Source organism: Pelophylax lessonae (assembly GCF_965119305.1).
Source record: "Pelophylax lessonae genome assembly, chromosome: 1".
NCBI classification, from domain to species: domain Eukaryota; kingdom Metazoa; phylum Chordata; class Amphibia; order Anura; family Ranidae; genus Pelophylax; species Pelophylax lessonae.
In genome coordinates, this window is record NC_138768.1 from 864,518,527 (window position 1) to 864,540,103 (window position 21,577).

General features: G+C 41.6%; 1 protein-coding gene across 1 annotated transcript in view; it reads right to left on the reverse strand.

Moving 5' to 3' along the window:
* LOC309550211 (uncharacterized protein) overlaps positions 1 to 15,231 on the reverse strand; it is a gene marked incomplete at both ends in the record, with an annotated part of 144,615 nt that extends 129,384 nt beyond the window's left edge. Inside the window, 3 exons of the mRNA XM_082250626.1 lie at positions 11,411 to 11,650; positions 12,996 to 13,238; positions 15,223 to 15,231. Coding sequence (XP_082106752.1) covers positions 11,411 to 11,650; positions 12,996 to 13,238; positions 15,223 to 15,231 — 492 coding nt within the window. The remainder of the gene's footprint in view (positions 1 to 11,410; positions 11,651 to 12,995; positions 13,239 to 15,222) is intronic.
* Between the last annotated feature and the right edge of the window lie 6,346 nt (positions 15,232 to 21,577).

Genomic DNA, 21,577 nt, shown 5'->3' on the forward strand with positions numbered 1-21,577 from the left:
ACTGGAACCATGTCCTGTGGTCTGATGCGACCAAGATAAACTTATTTGGTTCAGATGGTGTCAAGCGTGTGTGGCGGCAACCAGGTGAGGAGTACAAAGACAAGTGTGTCTTGCCTACAGTCAAGCATGATGGTAGGAGTGTCATGGTCTGAGGCTGCATGAGTGCTGCCGGCACTGAGGAGCCACAGTTCAGTGAAGGAACCATGAATGCCAACATGTACTGTGACATCCCCTCCCTCCGGAGACTGGGCTGCAGGGCAGTATTCCAACATGATAACGACCCCAAACACACCTCCAAGACGACCACTGCTTTGCTAAAGAAGCTGAGGGTAAAGGTGATGGACTGGCCAAGCATGTCTCCAGACCTAAACCCTATTGAGCATCTGTGGGGAATCCTCAAACGGAAGGCGGAGGAGCGCAAGGTCCCTAACATCCACCAGCTCCGTGATGTCATCATGGAGGAGTGGAAGAGGACTTAAGTGGCAACTTGTGAAGCTCTGGCGAACTCCATGCCCAAGAGGGGTAAGGCAGTGCTAGAAAATAATGGTGGCCACACAAAATATTGACACTTTGGGGACAATTTGGACATTTTCACTTAGGGGTGTACACACTTTTGTTGCCAGCAGTTTAGACATTAATGGCTGTGTGTTGAGTTTGATATATAATAAAATATTTACAAAAATGGGAGGGGTGTACTCATTTTTGTGAGATACTGTATATCCTAATGCATTCTAGGCACTAAGATAAAAAGTAAACACAATTTATCAATAATAACAATAAAGTGCTCTGTGAAAATAGATAATTGAAAAAAGAAAAATATAAAAATATATAAAATGTAAAAAAAACAAGATGCAAAAACTATGCAAATTTAGTCCAAAAGTCCAACAATAACTGTGTTCTGGCTCCTTTAAATAAGTAAGTATAAATAAGTAAATTTGGTTAATTTTACCTGTATGTACATATAGTATTATATACACTGCTCAACAAAAATTAAAGGAACCCTTTTTTTTTTAAATCAAGAAAACAAATGTTTATTGAGAAATCGCACATAGAAACAAATATTGCAACAAACAGATTGGATCAAAGCACATCTACCACTAAAGGCACAGAATCGTAGACAGATCTCAGCAACAGAGCCAGTATACAACATGAATCAAAGAACAGCCTGAACCAAAAAAGAAAAAAAAACATAACGCAAGGCAACAGTCCCATAACCCAAATCAAAGTCATTCCCCCCCCCCCCCATCTAACCTCCAACGGTCTACCCACCGCCAGCAATTAAAGTAACAGATGGTCTAGGATCAGATCCGTGGGAGCCATCCTCGGAGAGCTCAACCAGACTCCCCAGACTTTCCGGAATTTAGCCGGGGCACCCCTATGCAAGTAAATGTATTTCTCCTTTCGAAGAGTGGCGCCCAGTTGCTCAAGCCAGAGTCTATATGTAGGAGGTTCCTTATCAATCCAGCGTCTAATAATAAGTAGTCGCGCTTGAAACAGAGCTTGCGCCGCTGCCTCCCGTAAGTAGCGGTCATCTATAATGTGATCCAGTATACCCAAGAGGCAGTGCTTGGGATCCAAAGGAATTGCCAAGCCCAGAACCCTGTTTATAGTGGAGGTCACTGAGGTCCAATACCGGTGTAATTTCGGGCATCTCCATAGTAAGTGTATAAGGTCCCCCACATCCCTCTCACATCTATTGCACATATTGTCCGGGCGGAGACCCATAGCATGTAATTTCGCCGGGGTATGATGTACTCGTAACAGGATATATAATTGGGATACCTGATGGGAAACATTGAGTGAACATATTCTGACTGACTCCAAGGCCTCCTCTATTGCTCAGCGGGTACCTCCCCCACATCCCCGCTCCATTGGTCACACGCCTTGCACGGATATCTGTCTAAGTAGGAACCCAATAAGGCTGCATAACAAGCTGATATAAAGCCCTTAGTAGAGGTATATTGCTCCATAAGGAAAAATACCAGTGTGGAGGACAAGCTGGAGTGGGACAAGGAAGATTGAGCCCGGTATGCATCCCAAAGCTGCAGGTAATAGTACTTCATATTATGTGGGAAGGAAAACCGAAGTTGCAATTGCTTGAAGGGCAGTAGCTCCCCATTGAGCAGGATGTGTTTAAGATGGGACACCCCATACGTCAGCCACCTACCAGCCTGATCCAGCTTGTCCAGCTCAGGGTAAGAACGATTATGCCAAATGGGACTATAAGAAGTGTATCCGGTAACCAGTTGTAGCTGTTTGGCCTTATCCCAGATCTTCTGAAGAAGTCTATAGGTATGGTAGAGTTTATTGGATTAAAGGAACCCTTTTTAATCAATGTATAACATCAAGTCAATTAAACTCCTGGGATATTGATCTGGTCAGTTAAGTAGCAGAGGGGGTTGTTAATCAGTTTCAGCTACTTTGGTGTTATTTAAATTAACAACAGTTGCACTAGGTGGACAACAATGAGACAACTCCCAAAACAGAAATGGTTTTATAGGTCGAGGCCACTGACAATTTATTCCCTACTCATCTTTTCTGACTGTTTTTCACTAATTTTGCATTTGGCTAGGGTCAGTGTCCCTACTGGCAGCATGATGTGATAATTGGACCCTATAGAGGTTGCACATGCCTTCCAATTCCTCCATAATGGCACATCAATACGTGCCATTGCCAGAAGGTTTGCTGTGTCTCCCAGCACAGTCTCAGGAGCATGGAGGAGATTCCAGGAGACAGGCAGTTACTCTAGGAGAGTTGGACAGGGCCATAGAAGGTCCTTAACCAATCAGCAGGCCACTGGTGGGAATGTCTCTGACCAAACAATCAGAAACAGACTTCATGAGGGTGGCCTGAGGACCCCACATCCTCTAGTGGGTCCTGTACTCAATGCCCGGTACCGTGGAGCTCGATTGGCATTTGCCATTGAACACCAGAATTGGCAGGTCCGCCACTGGCACCCTGTGCTTTTTGCAGATGAGAGCAGGTTCACCCTGAGCACATGTGACAGACATGAAAGGACTGGAGAAGCCGTGGAGAATGTTATGCTGCCTGTAACATCGTTCAGCATGACCGGTTTGGTGGTGGGTCAGTGATGGTCTGGGGAGGCATATCCATGGAGGGATGCACAGACATCTACAGGCTAGACAATGGCACCCTGACTGCCATTAGGTATTGGGATGAAATCTTTGGACCCATTGTCAGACCTTTTTTTAAAAGTAAATATTTTAAATATATATATATATATATATATATATATATATATATATATAATATTTTTTTTTCTCTGATAAAGTCCCCAAAACCATTTTGCATTTGTTGAAGAATAAATTATTTTATTGACCATACGAACTAACGTGGTGCTCCCATCTTATCAATTTTTTCTTAGTAAACTCCTCCAGGATTTGCAGTTGCTGGAGAGCAACTTCCAAAACCTCCTATCACAAATAACATTACAGCAAATAACCACAAGGTTCAGCACTCCCATACCACAGAAAGCAATACAATCCTAGCAGAGGTTCTATCCTTTCCATACTAGCAAAACTTGACTGAGACTGAAGGGGGTGAGAAAGTCTCTGGCGCCTTCTCTTCTCCTTCTCTCTCTCTCTCTCTCTCTCTCTCTATCTCAGCAGCACACTTCTGCCTGGAGGCAGAGCCCTCCAGCACAGGTGTCCCCTCCAGGACTCTGGATCCTGGACTCTCTCTCCTCTCATGGCCAGGCTCCTGAATACATATAGGGCACTTTCCAGCTACTGGGTGGTCCTTCCCCCTGGGATTGGTAGAGTCCCCATAAATATTCGGGCTGAGGCCTCCACCCCTCTGCCCACTAAGTTCTGGAACCTTTTAGAAGCTTTCAGAAGCCAGTGGGAGGTGACTGAGACCTTTACATGACCCCGAATAAGCAGTGAAGCCCAACTAAATTTACCTACACTAACCAACAATGTACACAAGGGGGTACTACAGAACTAATGTGGGGCTCCAATTTTTTTAATTTTTTTTAGTAAACTCCTCTGAGGGTCGCAGTTGTAGGAGAGCAGCGTCCAGGACCTCATTCCACATGTAACATTACAACAAATCACCACAAGATTCAGCGCTCCCATTACCACAAACAGCAATAAAATCCTGGCAGAGGTTCTAAAGTTTCCATACTCTGTTAGAATAATTGTTTATATTGCCATCAATGTCCCTATTACATTTTCCTTCACTTGTTCCGTCAGACACTCATCAAACAGACAGAAAAGGTCAGAAAATATCCCAAAGACAGTAATAAAAACTCCATTAATTCCCAAATCTATTTAAATAAAAAAAAAAGTATTGGGAAGATTTGGCCTTTAGTTTTTAGTCCAAAAAATAATTGTTTTTATGAACTCACCTTTCCCATTTTGCTTGATTTGTCACCGTGCTGCTATTCGTGTGCACCAGTAACTGCTGGGATGGCTATGGCCCTTATATACATCCTTTACTGCTTACTCACTCACATGCTGACATTGTGCTTTGTGTGGAGTATGAATGGCTTTTTTCCCTTTACTGAGTTGAACTTTGCTTGGTTTCTTTTTATAACTATTGTTTGAATCTTTCTGGGTGCATCAGCATTCAGATGTACCACACCTGAACAGAGACAGGAGACAAACAGAGATGAGCTATATACACACATGTGAAGGGGCTACAATGTGTATATTATATATATATATATATATATATATATATATATATATATATATATATTGTTTTTTTTATGTATGTAATAGCATTATGTTAACCAGTTTAGATCTCACATCTGATCACCCCCATGGATCAGAGCAATTTAAGCATTTCTGCTATAGGCCTGTTTATTCGACAAATACTCTTTCATTACTTAAGATAGCAAAGATAACATATATAATCATATGTAACATATATGTATATTATATATAGCCTATATAGTTATACAAAGATATAATATACAATAAAGATAACATATATTTAAAAAAAACATAAGATAACATACTGTTTATGTTTTTTTTAAGGACAAACAAGACCTTTTTTTGGCGATATTGACTTGCAAAAAATTTTCTTTTTTGCAACCCTTAGACAAAAACAATAAAAAAACAATAAAAAAAAACACACACACATTTTTTCCACTTTAATCAGTGTTAGCTCTACCACTTCTGGACCGAAAGGTTTTCCCCCTTAATGACCAGGCCATTTTTTGCGATTCAGCACTGCAATGATTTAACTGACAATTGCGCGGTTGTGCGAATCTGTTCCCTAATACTAACATTGATGTCCTTTTTTACCCACAAATAGAGATTTCTTTTAGTGGTATTTGATCACCTGTGTGGTTTTTATTTTTTGCATTATAAACAAAAAAATGAGCGACAATTTTGAAAAAAAAAAAAAACACAATATTTTTCACATTCTGCTATATATCATTCCCAATAAAAAAAATGTAAAAATCTAATTTTTTTATCATTTTAGGCCAATTTGTTTTCTGCTACATATTTTGGTATATATTTTGGTATAAGCAAATTTTGATTGGTTTGCACAAAAGTTATCTCGTCTACAAACTAGGGGAAACTTTGCCACGCATCTATGCCTGGACAAAACCAAACGCTTCCGTCCCTCCGTACTGGATACACTCTTGGACCTTGACAAACCTAGCATCTCCGAAATTCATAAACCTTTAACCTCTCACCGGTCATCGTGGACAGACACCAACCAATCATCTCCATGGGACAAAGACTTCAAATACGATATGCTTAAACAATGCATCCTGATGGGATACAATATGACCTGCACCTTCATTACAAACGAATTTTGGAGGGAACAACAGCTTAAAATTCTACATAGGGCTTACTCACCTTTTTCAATGTCCAAAGACTCCTCTGCTCCACAGAAGTGTTCTTGGTGTCTTCTACATAGACCTACCCTGGCTCACAGACTGCGGTCATGTCCCGTCATCTCTAAGTTCTGGAACAAGGTGGAAACACTCACATTCGAGGTTACAGGCCCCACCCGTAACCCTCTCTCTCTAATATTTGGATACCTAGACGGACTTGCCTTGGAGCTGGATAAGGCACAGTCACTGATATTTAACAACCACAAGGCCTGGGTCTCCACATGTTTCATGTAGGCCAAAACAGAAGTTCTCAGCAAGTGGACCCCACCCACGCTCAGGGATATACAAACGGAATTAACAAAACTGCTGAGCAGAGACCTTCTTGACATTCAATTTTCTTCAGGATCCTCCTCTCAGTTTTCATGCAAATGGGACTCCTATCTTACTAAATTTCCTTTACTGAACTGGTCATCCAGTTTGAATCAGTATCAGCTTCACTTAAATATGCAGGTGACCACTCCATCTACATTCTCTTCTTCGCCATCACCTATAGTGCAGCTATCAAGATATGGACGCCAACCCCTTGTCACCCCCCCTCCTGTTCGATCCTCCCAAGGGTTTTATAATTAATATCCATACATGGTGCCCATTGTTGAGATCTTTATACTGGACCTCACGGTTCTTATTCTAATATAGAGTATGTTCTCAGTCAGCTCACACTTTAGAATTGAATCATCCAAAAGCTATGCCTATTATTATTATTATTATTATTATTATATTCTGAATCTGCTGTATTCCCCCCTTTTCCCTCCCCCTCCCCCTCTCCCTCCCCCTGCTATATGTGGATTATAGTTTGATAATTCTTGTAATTTTATCACAGCATGCAACAGTGCTATTCGTATTTAATTGTTTTGTACTTTTGACTTTATTGTTTTGTACTTCTGTACTTTTGTACTCTTGGAAAATTTCAATAAAAATGTGTTTAAAAAAAAAAAAAGATAGGTAAAACCCCCTCTTCCCTCTACACTGTCAACTATCCCCCTCTGCTCTCTAAAATCACGCAAGAATTGGACAGCTGGATGGATCTGCTTCTATCTCTCCTTGGTAGATGTCATTTGGTCAAAATGCTCAGCTTTGCCAAGCTCCTCTATCCACTGCAAACCCTACCATTATTGCTAAAACACAAAGATGTCAAGCTATTAACCGCTTCTATCTCCAAATTCATTTGGAGAGGCAAACAACCATGCATATCTATCAAAAAACTTTATCCCCCCAGAAGAGAGGAGGGCATAGGTCTCCCAAATATTAGGGTTTACAATTTAGCAAGTTTACTAAGAATCGGTCTAGATTGGATAACCTCACTGTGACGGGATCCGGACACCGCGACTGGTTATCTCCGCCAAGAAGCTGCTTCCTAAGCAATCTGGAACACGGATCCGTGAACCTGGCTATAGTTACCCCAAGAACTCGACAGTACAAGCTTTGGAGTCATCCAGAATCAAACTGTTTATTGAACCAACTCACAGACTTTTATACACTTGAGAAGTATGTCAGTGGCCCATCAAATATTTACACAAAACATCACACAATAGTTAGCTAACGAGGTAGGGCTGACCATGATATCATTAACATGCCAATTAACTGAGAACTTAAAGCAGCCTAGGCAGAATGCACAGAATGCTAGCAGGCAACAATAGATGAGACAGTTAACCACCTGAACAATCAGGGATCTCATTCCAGGTTAGACACACCGGCATCGAGCTCTCAAAGAACAATAGACAGTATTAAAGTGTAAACACATCCCCACAGTAGATAATATGTTGTTGTGTGAAAGACAGGTGGCCTGAGTTGATGAGATTACCAATAAGGATTGCTCCACACAGACAGTGGCCAGGAGTCTAGCCTGCAGTCCTCTCCCAAAAGCCTCTTAAGTCTGTGACAATACTTCCCCCCTGTTCCATAGTCCAGCAGACCCAGCTAGATCCAATACGGGTCAGCTTGAGGATGTCTGGGAGCTATACTACAATCACAGTTCAGTTTGTCGAGAAAGTCCATCTGCGTTGCCATTTTGTCGTCCCGGCCTGTACTGCACAGAAAAGTTGTAGGGCTGCAGGGCAAGACTCCACCTCAATAAGCGTCCATTGTCCCCGGATACTCGATTCAACCAGATTAAAGGGTTGTGGTCAGTGAGCTCCGTGAAGGATTGTCCATAGAAATATGGCTGAATCATGGCTGATCATAGGGATGGCCGTTACTGGCAAATTCCCTGAACAAATATGGCGTTTGCTGTGTTTGGGTGCGGCTCAGACAGGGGCGGTAATGTTGTGTTTTGCTCGTTAGCCTATGTACATATAAGTGGTGAGTCAGCACGCCGCCCGTGTCGCCAGGAAGACGTCATCTATGACCAAACGCGTCGGGAAGGCGTGCTGACATCACCACGTGATACCCGGAAGTCGGGCGGCTGCGTCCTGTGGATTCTGCCGATATTAGCGCTGTTTGTTTTCATACACATGTGAGTTTTTTACCTTATTTAATAAATCTTTTTGCTACGTACTTCACTATTGTGGCCTCTATCTCTTTATGGTAATTGCCGGAGAGCATATTGTTTGGGCTGTTTCCATTACCGTGGTTCACACTATCTGGCTTGGCTGGCAGGAGAGATTAGAGAGACATCTATTGGAGCTGACTGGAGCCTTTACCCTCTGAGTTTGCATTGAAAGGCTTAATTATATCTCCCATCTGGTAAGCACAGTAGCGTGATTTTTGCACTTGTCACCGTGGAGGAAGAGTCATAGTATTGTGGTGGAGGATCTCTGTTTTCCTGCACATTTGCACATACTTTTTGGACTGTTTATTTTATTTATGTTTATTTATGATTCCATTTGTTAACCATTTACACACAGGGGTTTAATATATGGACACTGTGGTATTGATCTTTTGGAACTTGATTGTTTACTAATTTATGTATGATTTTCTATTTGAAATTTATGTATATGTTGTAATAACATTTATCATTTCTAGCCCAGCTTTATTTTTTAAATTTTGCTATTTGGTGTTTCCCACTATAGCTGCAGCTTTATTATTTTTCATCACTTTAATTTATTTCACTTTCAATTTTCTCTTACTGTGTCTAGCGCGGTTATTTTTGTTTATTAATAAAAATTATATTGATGCCACAGCTGCTATATCTTCTTCACAACTCACCGGTAGTAATTCACTTGAAAATATTTAGGGTGGTCAACACCCTCTTTAGACGCCTACTATGGAATACAGGCCCTCCCAGGATCAAACTAGAACAGCTGCAACACCCCAAGGACAGTGGAGGATTGGCAGTGCCCAATCCTTGGTTGTACTTTATTGCAGCTCAGCATCTGAAGGGATCCTTGATCCATGATCTGGTGGGCTCTTCAGCAAGACGGATGCTGATAGACTCTGGAGGGGAGACCGTTCCGATGGGCCTGGAGGCACAGAAGTTCCATAAATCAAATAGACAGATGCCCACTCTTACATTAATCCAAAAAATATTGAATAAAGGCAGGCAGATGCAGGGGGTGCTGGGATTCACTGAATATAGCCTGATATGGGAGAACCCCTCCTATGTCGACCTGGCAAAACTACAGCAGGGATCCAAGTGGCGATCCTTTGGTGTAACTCTACTGTCACACATATTTCAGAATGGCAAGCTGCTATCCTTCCCTAAGTTACAAAATAGATTTCATGTGCCCTCCACCATGTACTACTCCTATCTCCTGCTCAGGCACGCTGTGTGCACGCAGAGGGACACTGACAGCTGGGTTATGTCCAATACCCCCATTTTCCATCTGTTACAAACCAGGACTGAAACCAAAGGGATCATCTCACATTGTTATCAAATACTATTAACACACCATTTAAAATCTTACCCCACCAAGGCACCGTCCCTATGGGAAAGTGACGTAGGCCCACTCACGGGAGACCAATGGGAGGAAGTCCTGTACTCTATTACTACCTGCTCTCTTAAAGTTGCCCAAAAAAGTCTCCCAATTATACATTGTACTTAGGGTGCATTACAACCCGCTTAGACTGCATAGGATGGACAGTCAGACCCCGTGTGCTGAAGATGTGGGCAACACCAGGGGGATCTCATCCATCTACTTTGGAGATGCCCAAAGCTCCATAGGTATTGGAGTGCGGTACTTGGGACACTTAACAAGGTGTTCCTGCTGACCGTCCCTTTAGACCCAATTCATTGTAACCTGGGGGTTCTGGAAGAGGTTATCCCAAAGGAGATGTTTAGGATAGCATTCTCTAGAGCAGGGATTCCAAAACTACGGCCCCGAAGCTGTTGCAGAACTACACATCCCATAAGGCATTGTAAAACTCTGAAATTCACATACATGATTAGGCATAATGGGAATTGTAGTTTCTGAACAACTGGAGGGCCATAGTTTGGGAATCCCTGCTCTAGAGCACTATTTCAAGCACACAAACTCATTCTGTTGGGATGGAAATCGATCTCACCGCCCAGAGTAGCCTCATGGATACTACACATGGGGAATACCTCGGTCATGGAAAGGTACATCTATCAACACAGGGGAAGTCAAGGTAGATTTGAAAAACCAGGTGTGGAGCTGAGCTGCAGAAGATCCAGTTTGGGAATCCCTGCTCTAGAACACTATTTCAAGCACGCAAACTCATCCTGTTGGGATGGAAATCGATCTCACCGCACAGAGTAGCCTCATGGATACTACACATTGGGAATACCTTGGTCATGAAAAGGTACATCGATCAACACAGGGGAAGCCAAGGTCGATTTTAAAAAATCTGGTCACCAACGCTGGATACCCCTGGGCTGAGCCCCAGGGAACTGGTGATTTCCAGAATCTTGCAATGACCAACGGGTAGATCCTAACAAGCTGTGGTTGTTTAATACCAGATATACTGTATAAGCTTAAATACTTCAGCATATTGTGGACTTGAAGGTCACGATGATAGTATTAATGTTAAGGGTGCTAAGATGACCATGTAGTGTATCAATAGATGTAAGTAAATGCATTGTATATAGATTGGAAATTGTTTAACCTTGTTCAAAAAAACTATTTTCTGATTTAAAAAAAAAAAGTAACGCAGTGACATATCACAAAAAATGGCCTAGTCATGAAGAGGGGTAAATCTTCCAGGAGGGGAAGTGGTTAAACTGCCCAGGTAAGTTCTCTCGTCACCAACCATTTTAAGCTTTGACAATAAAACCTGGAAGCTGATTGGTTTTTAGGCAGAACTGCACCAGAGTTTGCAAGCTCAGATTTTAGTAAATCTCTTCCAGTATGTATAGAAGAAACCAACTTATTCTGCATGAAATAAATCAATAAATGATTTTATGATGGAGTGACCCAGTGTACTGTATATTCACATAGAGATGTTTGAGTCTCAGACTAAAAGTGGCTTTTGACTGGTTGTATAGGTTGCTGCTCTTTACAAATTTGCATCGAAAATTTACATTGAATAACTATAAAACAAACAGAAAAAAATGTCTTTATCAAGTTTATTGTCAAGCAGAAAACTTAAAATGTTTTTAAACATTTAATAGGAATGATGAAGACGTCTGAAAGACCCAATTCTGGGGCTTGTGGCTCCCCAGTCAGTGTATCTCCTGTACTCTGCAGGTCTCAGGTAATACTGACGCCCCCTGTAGTTGGGCTCCTCATAGAACATCCAGTAGCCATCTTGGACATGGACGGAGTGGATGTCATGGTAGCGGAATCTCTCATAGACATTAGGACAATCCTCAGTGAACTCCATCATCTGACCTCTGAAGTCTTCTCTCTCGTAGATCCTGATTCTAAAGGAACCTTGGTGCTAAAGAAGAAAACAAAACTTGAAATTAACCAAGCAGTCAAACCTGTAGCGTCAAGACTACTAATTGAGGTATAATGCAACCATGCCATAGCTTTGTACAGAGTGTAGAGAGGAAAGGAAAATATCAGGTGTTTTATCATTGGGGAGTTTTTTTTCTCTCACTTCCAGTGCCTACTATAAATATATATATATATATATATATATATATATATATATATAAATATATATAAATATATATATATACACACCCACACAGTATCTCACAAAACTGAGTACACCCCTCACATTTTTGTAAATATTTTATTATATCTTTTCATATGGAAATATTGAAGAAATTACACTTTGCTACAATGGAAAGTAGTGAGTGTACAGCATGTACAGTGTAAATTTGTTGTTATGAGTGGAACCTGTCCTGTTAAACCGCTGTATGGTCTTGGCCACCGTGCTGCAGCTCAGTTTCAGGGTCTTGGCATTCTTCTTATAGCCTAGGCCATCTTTATGTAGAGCAACTATTCTTTTTTTCAGATCGCCAGAGAGTTCTTTGCCATGAGGTGCCATGCTGAACTTCTAGTGACCAGTATGAGGGAGTGAGAGTGATAACATCAAATTTACCACACCTGCTCCCCATTCACACCTGAGACCTTGTAACACTAACGAGTCACATGACACTGGGGAGGGAAAATGGCTAATTGGGCCCAATGTAGACATTTTTACTTAGTGGTGTACTCATTTTTATTGCCAGCAGTTTAGATATTAAAGCGTAACTCCACTTTTGTTGGGAAAGAAAAAACATTCCCCTCTGGTGATCTCTGTACATTGCAAGATTTTAACTAACTTTGTTGCAGATTCCTATCTTTTATTATTCTGAAGAAATCATTGTTTGTTCTTCTGTGCTGAGTGGGTCTAATGGGAGTGGTTTCATAATTATCTATCAGCTGTGGCAGCTGCAGGGCTCTAATGAGGAAAGCTGCTGGGCCTGCATCCCTTTAGACATGTTTCTATTGGGAGTATCTCACCAAAATTGACATTTTTGTTGCAGGGGATGCCAGAAATCTGACTTGTATCTTAGGCAGACTTCTAGGAAAATTAATGAGCCAATCACACAAGTAGGAAATGATGTTTCTGGGGGTGTGGTCAGTATACATTCTGTGTACAGAACATATGTATTATTACTATTATTTATTTTTTTATTTTTTTGATATGTCCTAAGACTTACAGTATAAGATGGATCAGGTGATATAAGATGGAGACAGGCATCAAGATCCTAAGCTGACTAAAGAAGACATTTGTCCCATGGCTAGGGGCAGTGGTATGCTTAAATTCACATTGTACTGCATTATATTACCTGGGGGCTCAGACGCACAGACTTAATGGAGTCATTGTAGCCCATCCATTGCTGGAAGTCAGGATACTCTCCTCTATGGAGGAAGTACTGGTGTCCTCTGTAGTTGGGGAGCTCATACAGGATCCAGTTCCCACTTTCCACACGGATGGAGTTGCAGCGTCTGAAGAATGAGGACAGATCGGGACATTCAGAGCTGCACTCGTAGGAGCGACCCTGGAAGTTCTTGTCCTCGTAAAAAATGATCTAATGGAATAAAAGGGTAGTCATTTACTTGTATAAGCCATGAAATTAGTTTTACTTCTAGATCCCTTCAAATAAAGGGATGGGATGTTCCAAACTCAATATATAAACCTTAAAAAACTATCAGCTGTGCACACACAAGATCACAGCTGGATAAATATTGAAGCTCAACGTCAGACAAAACATTTTTTTTTTTCAAACCTGGGATGAAAAGAGCTGAAACCTCTGTTAGATTGGATCTCTGTTGAAACCTAATTGGTTAGATTCCATGTCCCTTTATATCAGTCTTTCCCAGTCAGGGTTTCTCCAGAGGTTGCCAGTGGTTCCTTGAACAATGAGCAATTTCTGTCTCTCAGTCATTATTGATATCAGTGATCTTTTTAGCTATTGGTAAGGGGGGACACTTTTCATTTATACCAATATTGTAAGAGTGACCCACTGACCAATAAAATAAAGAGTCACACTGACCATGGGGAACACCATGCTGAACATCAATTTAAAGAAGGCACTTTTCCACTGACCACCGAAACAAGGAGCATTTTTCAACTCAACACCAATGGGTAATACTATTTTTATTGTCTGAGTTTCTCCCCTAGCCATAATTATTACTCATATAATTTTGTGATTATACATAATTATATGTGCATATACATATAGGTTTTTCTCTTGATTCTAGCCCTGACAAAGTCCCCAAAACACATTTGCGTTTGATGCAAATAAAATCGATTCCCGACCACCAGCACAAAATCCAAGGCTGTACTCATTTAGGAGAACTTCTAGACTGACTGTGGGGATCTTGAACCTTTTCCACTAGAAGAAATCCTAAAGCATGTAGCCTAATACTTCAAATATCCGCAGCAGGGATGAAGGTAGGCTAAGCGCTGGCCCTCCTGAAAACTAGTGAGGTCCTACACCTGGCTGCTTTCTCCCTTGTAGGCTTGGGGGGGGGGGGGTTAACAAATAGAGATCACTCGCTCAGTCTCTGGTGATTCCTGAAGCAAAGATGGACACTTCTGTCCAGGCCTTCTGCTTTACAGGTTTACAGGTCACTCTTGCCGGCAGAGTGTCAGAGCCAAGCCTGACTGAGACTGTGGGGGGTGAGGAAGTCTCTGGTTCCTTCTCTTGTCCTCTATCTCTCTCTCATTCTCTCTCTCTTTCTCTGCCTCTCAGCAGCACAGGTCTGCCTTGAGGCAGAGCCCTCCAGCACAACGGTCCCCTCCAGGACTCTGGATCCTGCACTCTCTCCCCACATAGCCAGGCTCCCAAATACTCATATGGTACTCTTCACCTACTGGGCGATCCTTCCCCCAGGAAATGGTAGAGTCCCCATGAATATTCAGGCTGAGGTCTCTACTCCTCCACCCAATAAGTTCTGGAAACTTCTAAAAGCTTCCAGAAGCCAGGGGGGGGGGGGGGGGTGACTGAGACCTCTACATGACCCCGAATAAGCAGGCTAGCCCAACTAAATTTACCTACACTAACCAACTATGTACACAAGGGGGTGCTACAAAACTAATGTGTTGCTCAGATCTTTTACATTTTTAGTGAACTCTTCAGAGGGTCGCAGTTGTAGGAGAGCAGCCTCCGGGACCTCATTCCGCATGTAACATTACAACAAACAAGGAAGGAACGCGGGGGAACCTCCAGCACTGAATGTATTTTACGGCAAGGAGTGCTGGGGTGTACTGGAGGGTCTATTGATGCTGCACACAAGGATCAGTGCTCCCATTACCAAATAAAGCAAAAGAAAATCCTGGCAGAGGCTCTAACCTTTCCATACAAGAATAATTGTTTATATTGCCATCAATGTCCTTGTTTGATTTCCCTTCGCTTGTTCTGTCAGACACTCATCAAACAGACAGGAAAGGATGGAAAATTTCTCAAATACAACAATAAAAATTCGCAAATCTATTTAAATCCAAAAATGAATTGGAAAAAGTTGGCCTTTAATTTTTAGCCCAAAAAATAATTGTTTTTATAAACTCACCTTTCCCATTTTGCTTGATTTGTCACCGTGTTGCTATTAGTGTGCACCAGTAACTGCTGGGATGACTATAGCCCTTATATACATCCTTTACTGCTTACTCACTCACATGCTGACATTGTGCTTTGTGTGGAGTATGAATGGCTTTTTCCCTTTACTGAGTTGAACTTTGCTTGGTTTCTTTCTTTTTATAACTATTGTTTAAATCTTTCTGGGTGCATCAGCATTCAGATGTACCACACCTGAACAGAGACGGGAGACAAACAGAGATGAGCTATACACACACATGTGAAGGGGCTACAATGTGTATATTATATATATATATATATATATATATATATATATATATATATATATATATATATATATATATTGTTTTTATTTATGTATGTAATAGCATTATTTTAACCACTTTAGATCTCACATCTGATCACCCCCATGGATCAGAGCAATTTAAGCATTTCTGCTATAGGCCTGTTAATTCGACAAATACTCTTTCATTACTTAAGATAGCAAAGATAGCATATATAATCATTTGTAACATATATGTATATTATATATAGTTATACAAAGATGTAATATACAATAAAGATAAAATATATTTAAATAAACATAAGATAACATACTGTATATGTTTCTATTAAGGATAAACAAGACCTTCTTTTGACGATATTGACCTGTAAAAATTTTTCTTTTTTTTTTTTTTTTTTTGCAATCCTTAGACAAAAACAATAAAAAAACAATAAAAATAAAAAAAAACCACACATTTTTTCCACTTTGATCAGTGTTAGCTCTACCACTTCTGGACCAGAAGGTTTTCCCCCTTAATGACCAGGCCATTTTTTGGGATTCGGCACTGCGCTGATTTAACTGACAATTGCGCGGTTGTGCGAAGCTATACCCAAATACTAACATTGATGTCCTTTTTTACCCACAAATAGATCTTTCTTTTGGTGGTATTTGATCACCTGTGCGGTTTTTATTTTTTGCATTATAAACAAAAAAAGAGTGACGATTTTGAAAAACAAAAAAACAATATTTTTCACATTCTGCTATATAACATTCCAATAAAAAAATTTAAAAATCAAATTTTTTTTCATAATTTTAGGCCAATTTGTTTTCTGCTACATATTTTTGGTGAAAAAAAATCCCAATAAGCATATTTTGATTGGTTTGCGCAAAAGTTATCTCATCTACAAACTAGAGGAAACATTGATGTAATTTTTATATATTAATTAATTAATTAATTAATTTTTTTACTAGTAATGTCGGTGATCTGCAAATTTTAGAGAGATTGCGACATTGCGGCAGGCAGGTTGGACCCCTAACTGACATTTTTGACACTGGCGGGAAAGGGGTGAACTCAGGGGCGATGAAAGGGTTAAGTGTATGCCTAGGGAGTGTTTTCTAACTGAGGGGGATGGGCTTGTGGAATTAACACAGAGACCTGCAATCCTAAATATTAGGATCACAAAAAAAAAAAAATATTAGGATCACAGGCGCTCTGTGCTGGTTCCTGTGAGAACAACGGTCTGCAGTGCTTACAACAGCAGACCGAGGTTTTCTCTCTACGGGGAGCAATCGCGGGTGCCCAGCGGCAATCGCAGCCGCCGGCCCCATGAGTCAGCATCACCACTGGCTAATGGGGGCGCAGTCGCGTGTGCCCACAGGAGCGCTCCTGTGAACTGCCGTACAGGTACGCAGCCGAGCCAGCCTGCCGTAGTATATCTGCGGCGGGTGGTCAGCAAGTAGTTAAGTACTAGGAATGGGCTTCATGTTCGATTCGAACACAGCCCGTTTGCCGAATGGAGAACAAATGGGCTTCTTCGCGGGAAATTCGAGTTCCCGCATTATTGCTCAGGGGCGGCTGGTAAACTCACTACACTCACTACACTCTTCCTGAAGGGATTCCACTTATAAATCACCCGCTGTCCAAAAATAAAAATAAATAAATAGTGTCCCCCGACATTCGGTCAAAACGGTCCATGTCGTTACCTGCCCAGGGGTTCAGAAATTCCCCTAATCCACTACATTTTTACTGAATTTCTCTTCTGTTCTGGACTCAAGATTAATTTCTCCAAAAGCGAAATACTGCCCCTCTTACTCTAGGCCCCCTGAATGGACAGATCATTCCATTTTTTTCAGTTGCCATCAAGTATCTGGGTATTAAAATCGGTAAATCTCCTTCCTCCATTTATACCCTAATTTCCCCCCTGTGATTATGCCCATTGCAAAACAATTAGAATCATGGTCGGAACTCCCCATTTCTGGGAAAATGTCACTTGTTCATAATGATTAGTTTCCCTAAACTCCTTTATCCCCTACAGACTATACCTCTACTTCTTAGACATAAAGACTCCCAAACTCTCTATAAAGCCCTCTCAGCCTTCCTATGGAGGAAGAAGTGCCCCCACATAGCCCTTAAGAAATTGTTCCTACCTAAAAAAAGAGGGAGGGGTTAACCTACCGAATATCAGAATATATAACCTAGCATGTGTATGATGTAAAAAATCGGCGCTGATTCAAAAAAATAAAATGTGATAAACACTGTGACAATAACGATGTCCACCACCGTGGGTGGTGCTCTATGCAATTGAGCACTGATGCAAAAGGATAAAAATATTCAAGGTGAAATCAGCACTCAATAAAAAACTGTAAAACTATGAACCTATCCACATGAAATCTTCGGTGAATAACTGTGAAAAGACTGTGCATAAATAAAGTCCTCTATTAAATGAATAGTGTGTCAATCCAAAAAAATGTGGTGCAATCCCAAGGACAATGATCAATACACTTGATAATAAATGGTGATAATCAATACAATTGTTAATGAATGATAATATAAATCTGTGATAAAAAATTGATGAAAAAACGTATATATGTGAAAATGAATTTCTAAAAAGTTCCACAATGTCCAATAAACACAATCACATATGAATAAAGTAAATTCTTCAAAAAGAAAATCTTCAAAAGAATCAACCAGTCGTGGACTATAGCATAAATAATCTGGATATCGATCCAATCTCCAACACAGAAGTGCATAGTGGCCGCTTACCTCCAACACACACTATCTGCACATGTGTGTAATCCAGGGGTGGGGAACCTTTTTTCTGCCAAGGGCCATTTGGGTATTTATAAAACCATTCGGGGGCCGTACATAATTATCACCTTAAACATTAGCCTGTTATATTTGGTCAAACATTTAATTAACTCACCCCTAATGTGATGGCTGCAACTACTTCTCTTTGGTGAGGTGTGTGATGTTAGCTGGTATTGATGATGTTGCTACTCGCAACAGGTTTTCCAGGTTTGCGTCGGTCAGTCTGGAGCGCAGTCGACTTTTTGTGGTGGCAAGTTTTGAAAAGAACTGCTGGCAGGTACTGCTGGTGGGTATAGCTGGCTGGTACTGCTGGTGGGTATAGCTGGCTCAGGCTGGTACTGCTGGCTTGTACTGTGCTGTGAGTACTGCTGGATGGTACTGCTAGCTCAGGCTGATACTGCTGTGAGTACTGCTGGCTGGTACTGCTGTGGGTACTGCTGACTCAGGCTGGTACTGTGCTGTAGGTACTGCTAGCTGGTACTACTGTGGGTACTGCTGGCTCAGGCTGGTACTGATGGCTTGTACTGTGCTGTGGGTACTGCTGGCTCAGGCAGGTACTGCTGTGGGTACTGCTGGCTCAGGCTGATACTGCTGGCATGTACTGCTGGCTGGTATTGCTGTGGGTACTGCTGGCTGGTACTGTTGTAGGTACTGCTGGCTCTGGCTGGTACTGCTGGTTCTGCTGTGGGTACTGCTGGTTCTGGCTGATACTGCTGTGTGTACTGCTGGTACTGCTGGCTCTGGCTGGTACTGCTTTGTGTGCTGCTGGCGGGAAATGCTGGCTAGGAGAAGTGTAGCAGCGCCACGCTGGAGGAAGAGGTGATGTTTCCTGTATTGGTCACAGGCGGAGTGCATTTGATATCACTCCGCCTGTGACTCACTCAGACTGTCATAACAGAGCAGGAACTATACAGGAAGCATCGGCTCCATTCTGACAGATCAGCTGAGAGACACAGACTCAGCTGCATGGGGGGCCAGACCAGATGACTTCGGGGGCCGCATACGGCCCCCGAACCATAGGTTCCCCACCCTTGGTGTAATCCAAAAAAGCCGATTGCTTTAATTCAAGATGGGCTTCCAACCTCTCTCCTCTCTTGCGGGAATGTAATCACTGATGTTCGCAGGATATCGATCTCCCAGTGCAATACAGGTCCTCAGCTGCACAATATGCTCACTCCAAGCCGTTCCGCCTCATAGGGTATAAAATGAGACGCTCATGGTGCAGTAACTTCAAAAACCAGTTTAATTAGAAATTCAGATACACTTACAAATAAACAGCAACAAACGAGCAAAGCGAATGCTGAAAGCGATACACTGTAGAACTTCCGGTTACGGCCGTGAACACGGAAGTGACGTCACCCGGCTCCTCCCGACACGTTGCGTCACTACGCTCGTGACTTTATCAAGGGTTGTCAACCTAGCATGCCTCCTGAGGGTCGGACTGGACTGATTGTCAGGCTTATCTACAATTTTTGCAATTTTTTTTACCAAACATATGTAGCATAAAACAAATTGGCCAAAAATTTAAAAAAAATTTGATTTTTACATTTTTTGGCGGGGAATTTCATATAAAAAAATGTGAAAAATATTGTTTTTTTTGCAAAATTGACGTTCTTTTTTTGTTTGTAGCGCATGATCAAAAAATCACACAGGTGATCAAATACCACCAAAAGAAAACTCTGTTTGTGGGAAAAAAAGGATATCAAATTCGTTTAGGTACAGCGTCGCATGACCGCGCAATTGTCCGTTAAAGTCACGCAGTGCCAAATCGCAAAATAGGCCCTGGTCCGGAAGGGGGTAAAATCTTCCGGGGCTTAAGTGGTTAAAATTCTACATAGGGCTTACTTGCCTTTTTCCAAAGACTCCTCTGCTCCACAGAAGTGTTCTTGGTGTCTTCTTCATAGACCTACCCTGGCTCACAGACTGTGGTCATGTCCTGTCAAGGTGGAAACACTCATCCGTAACCCTCTCTCTAATATTTGGATACCTAGATGGACTTGCCTTGGAGCTGGATAAGGCCCAGTCACTGATACTTAACACTGATACTTAACAACCACAAGGCCTGGGTCTCCACATGTTTCATGTAGGCCAAAACAGCAGTTCTCAGCAAGTGGACCCCACCCATGCTCAGGGATATACAAACAGAATTAACAAAACTGTTCAGCAGAGACCTTCTTGACATTCTCTTTTCTTCAGGATCCTCCTCTCGGTTTTCATCCAAATGGGACTCCTATCTTACTAAATTTCCTTTACTGAACTGGTCATCCAGTTTGAACCAGTATCAGCTTCACTCAAATATGCAGGTGGTCACTCCCTCTACATCATCCCCCCTTCTCTTCTTTGCCATCACCTATACTGCAGCTATCAAGATATGGGCGCCAACCCCTTGTCACCCCCCCTGTTCGATCCTCCCTAGGGTTTTATAATTAATATCCATACATGATGCACATTGTTGAGATCTTTATACTGGACCTAAGGGTTCTTATTCTAATATAGAGTATGTTCTCAGTCAACTCACACTTTAGAATTGAATCATCCAAAAGCTATGCCTATTATTACTATTATAATTATATTCTGAATCTGCGGTATTCCCCCCTTTTCCCTCCCCCTCCCCCCGCTCTATGCGGATTATAGTTTGATAATTCTTGCAATTTTATCACAGCATGCAACAGTGCTATTAGTATTTAATTGTTTTGTGCTTTTGACTTTATGTTTTTTGTACTTCCGTACTTTGGAAAATTTAAATAAATATGTGTTTAAAAAAAAAAAAAAGATAGGTTAAACCCCCTCTTCCCTCTACGGTCTCAACTATCCCCCTCTGCTCTCTAAAATCACACAAGAATTGGACAGCTGGATGGATCTGCTTCTAGCTCTCCTTGGTTGATGTAATTTGGTCAAAATGGTCAGCTTTGCCAAGCTCCTCTATCCACTGCAAACCCTACCATTATTGCTTAAACACAAAGATGTCAAGCTATTAACCGCTTCTATCTCCAAATTCATTTGGAGAGGGAAACGACTGCGCATATCTATCGAAAAACATTATCTCCCCAGAAGATAGGGGGGCATAGGTCTCCCAAATATTAGGGTTTACAATTTAGCATGTTTACTAAGAATCGGTCTAGATTGGATAACTCAAACCTCACGACATTCCATCTACCCTCTGGAAGCTGATATGGTATATCCTGTTTCACTAACCGCGCTACTTCACTGCAAATGGAAAGCTCTGCATCAAGACCTACAACACAACATCTTACTGCG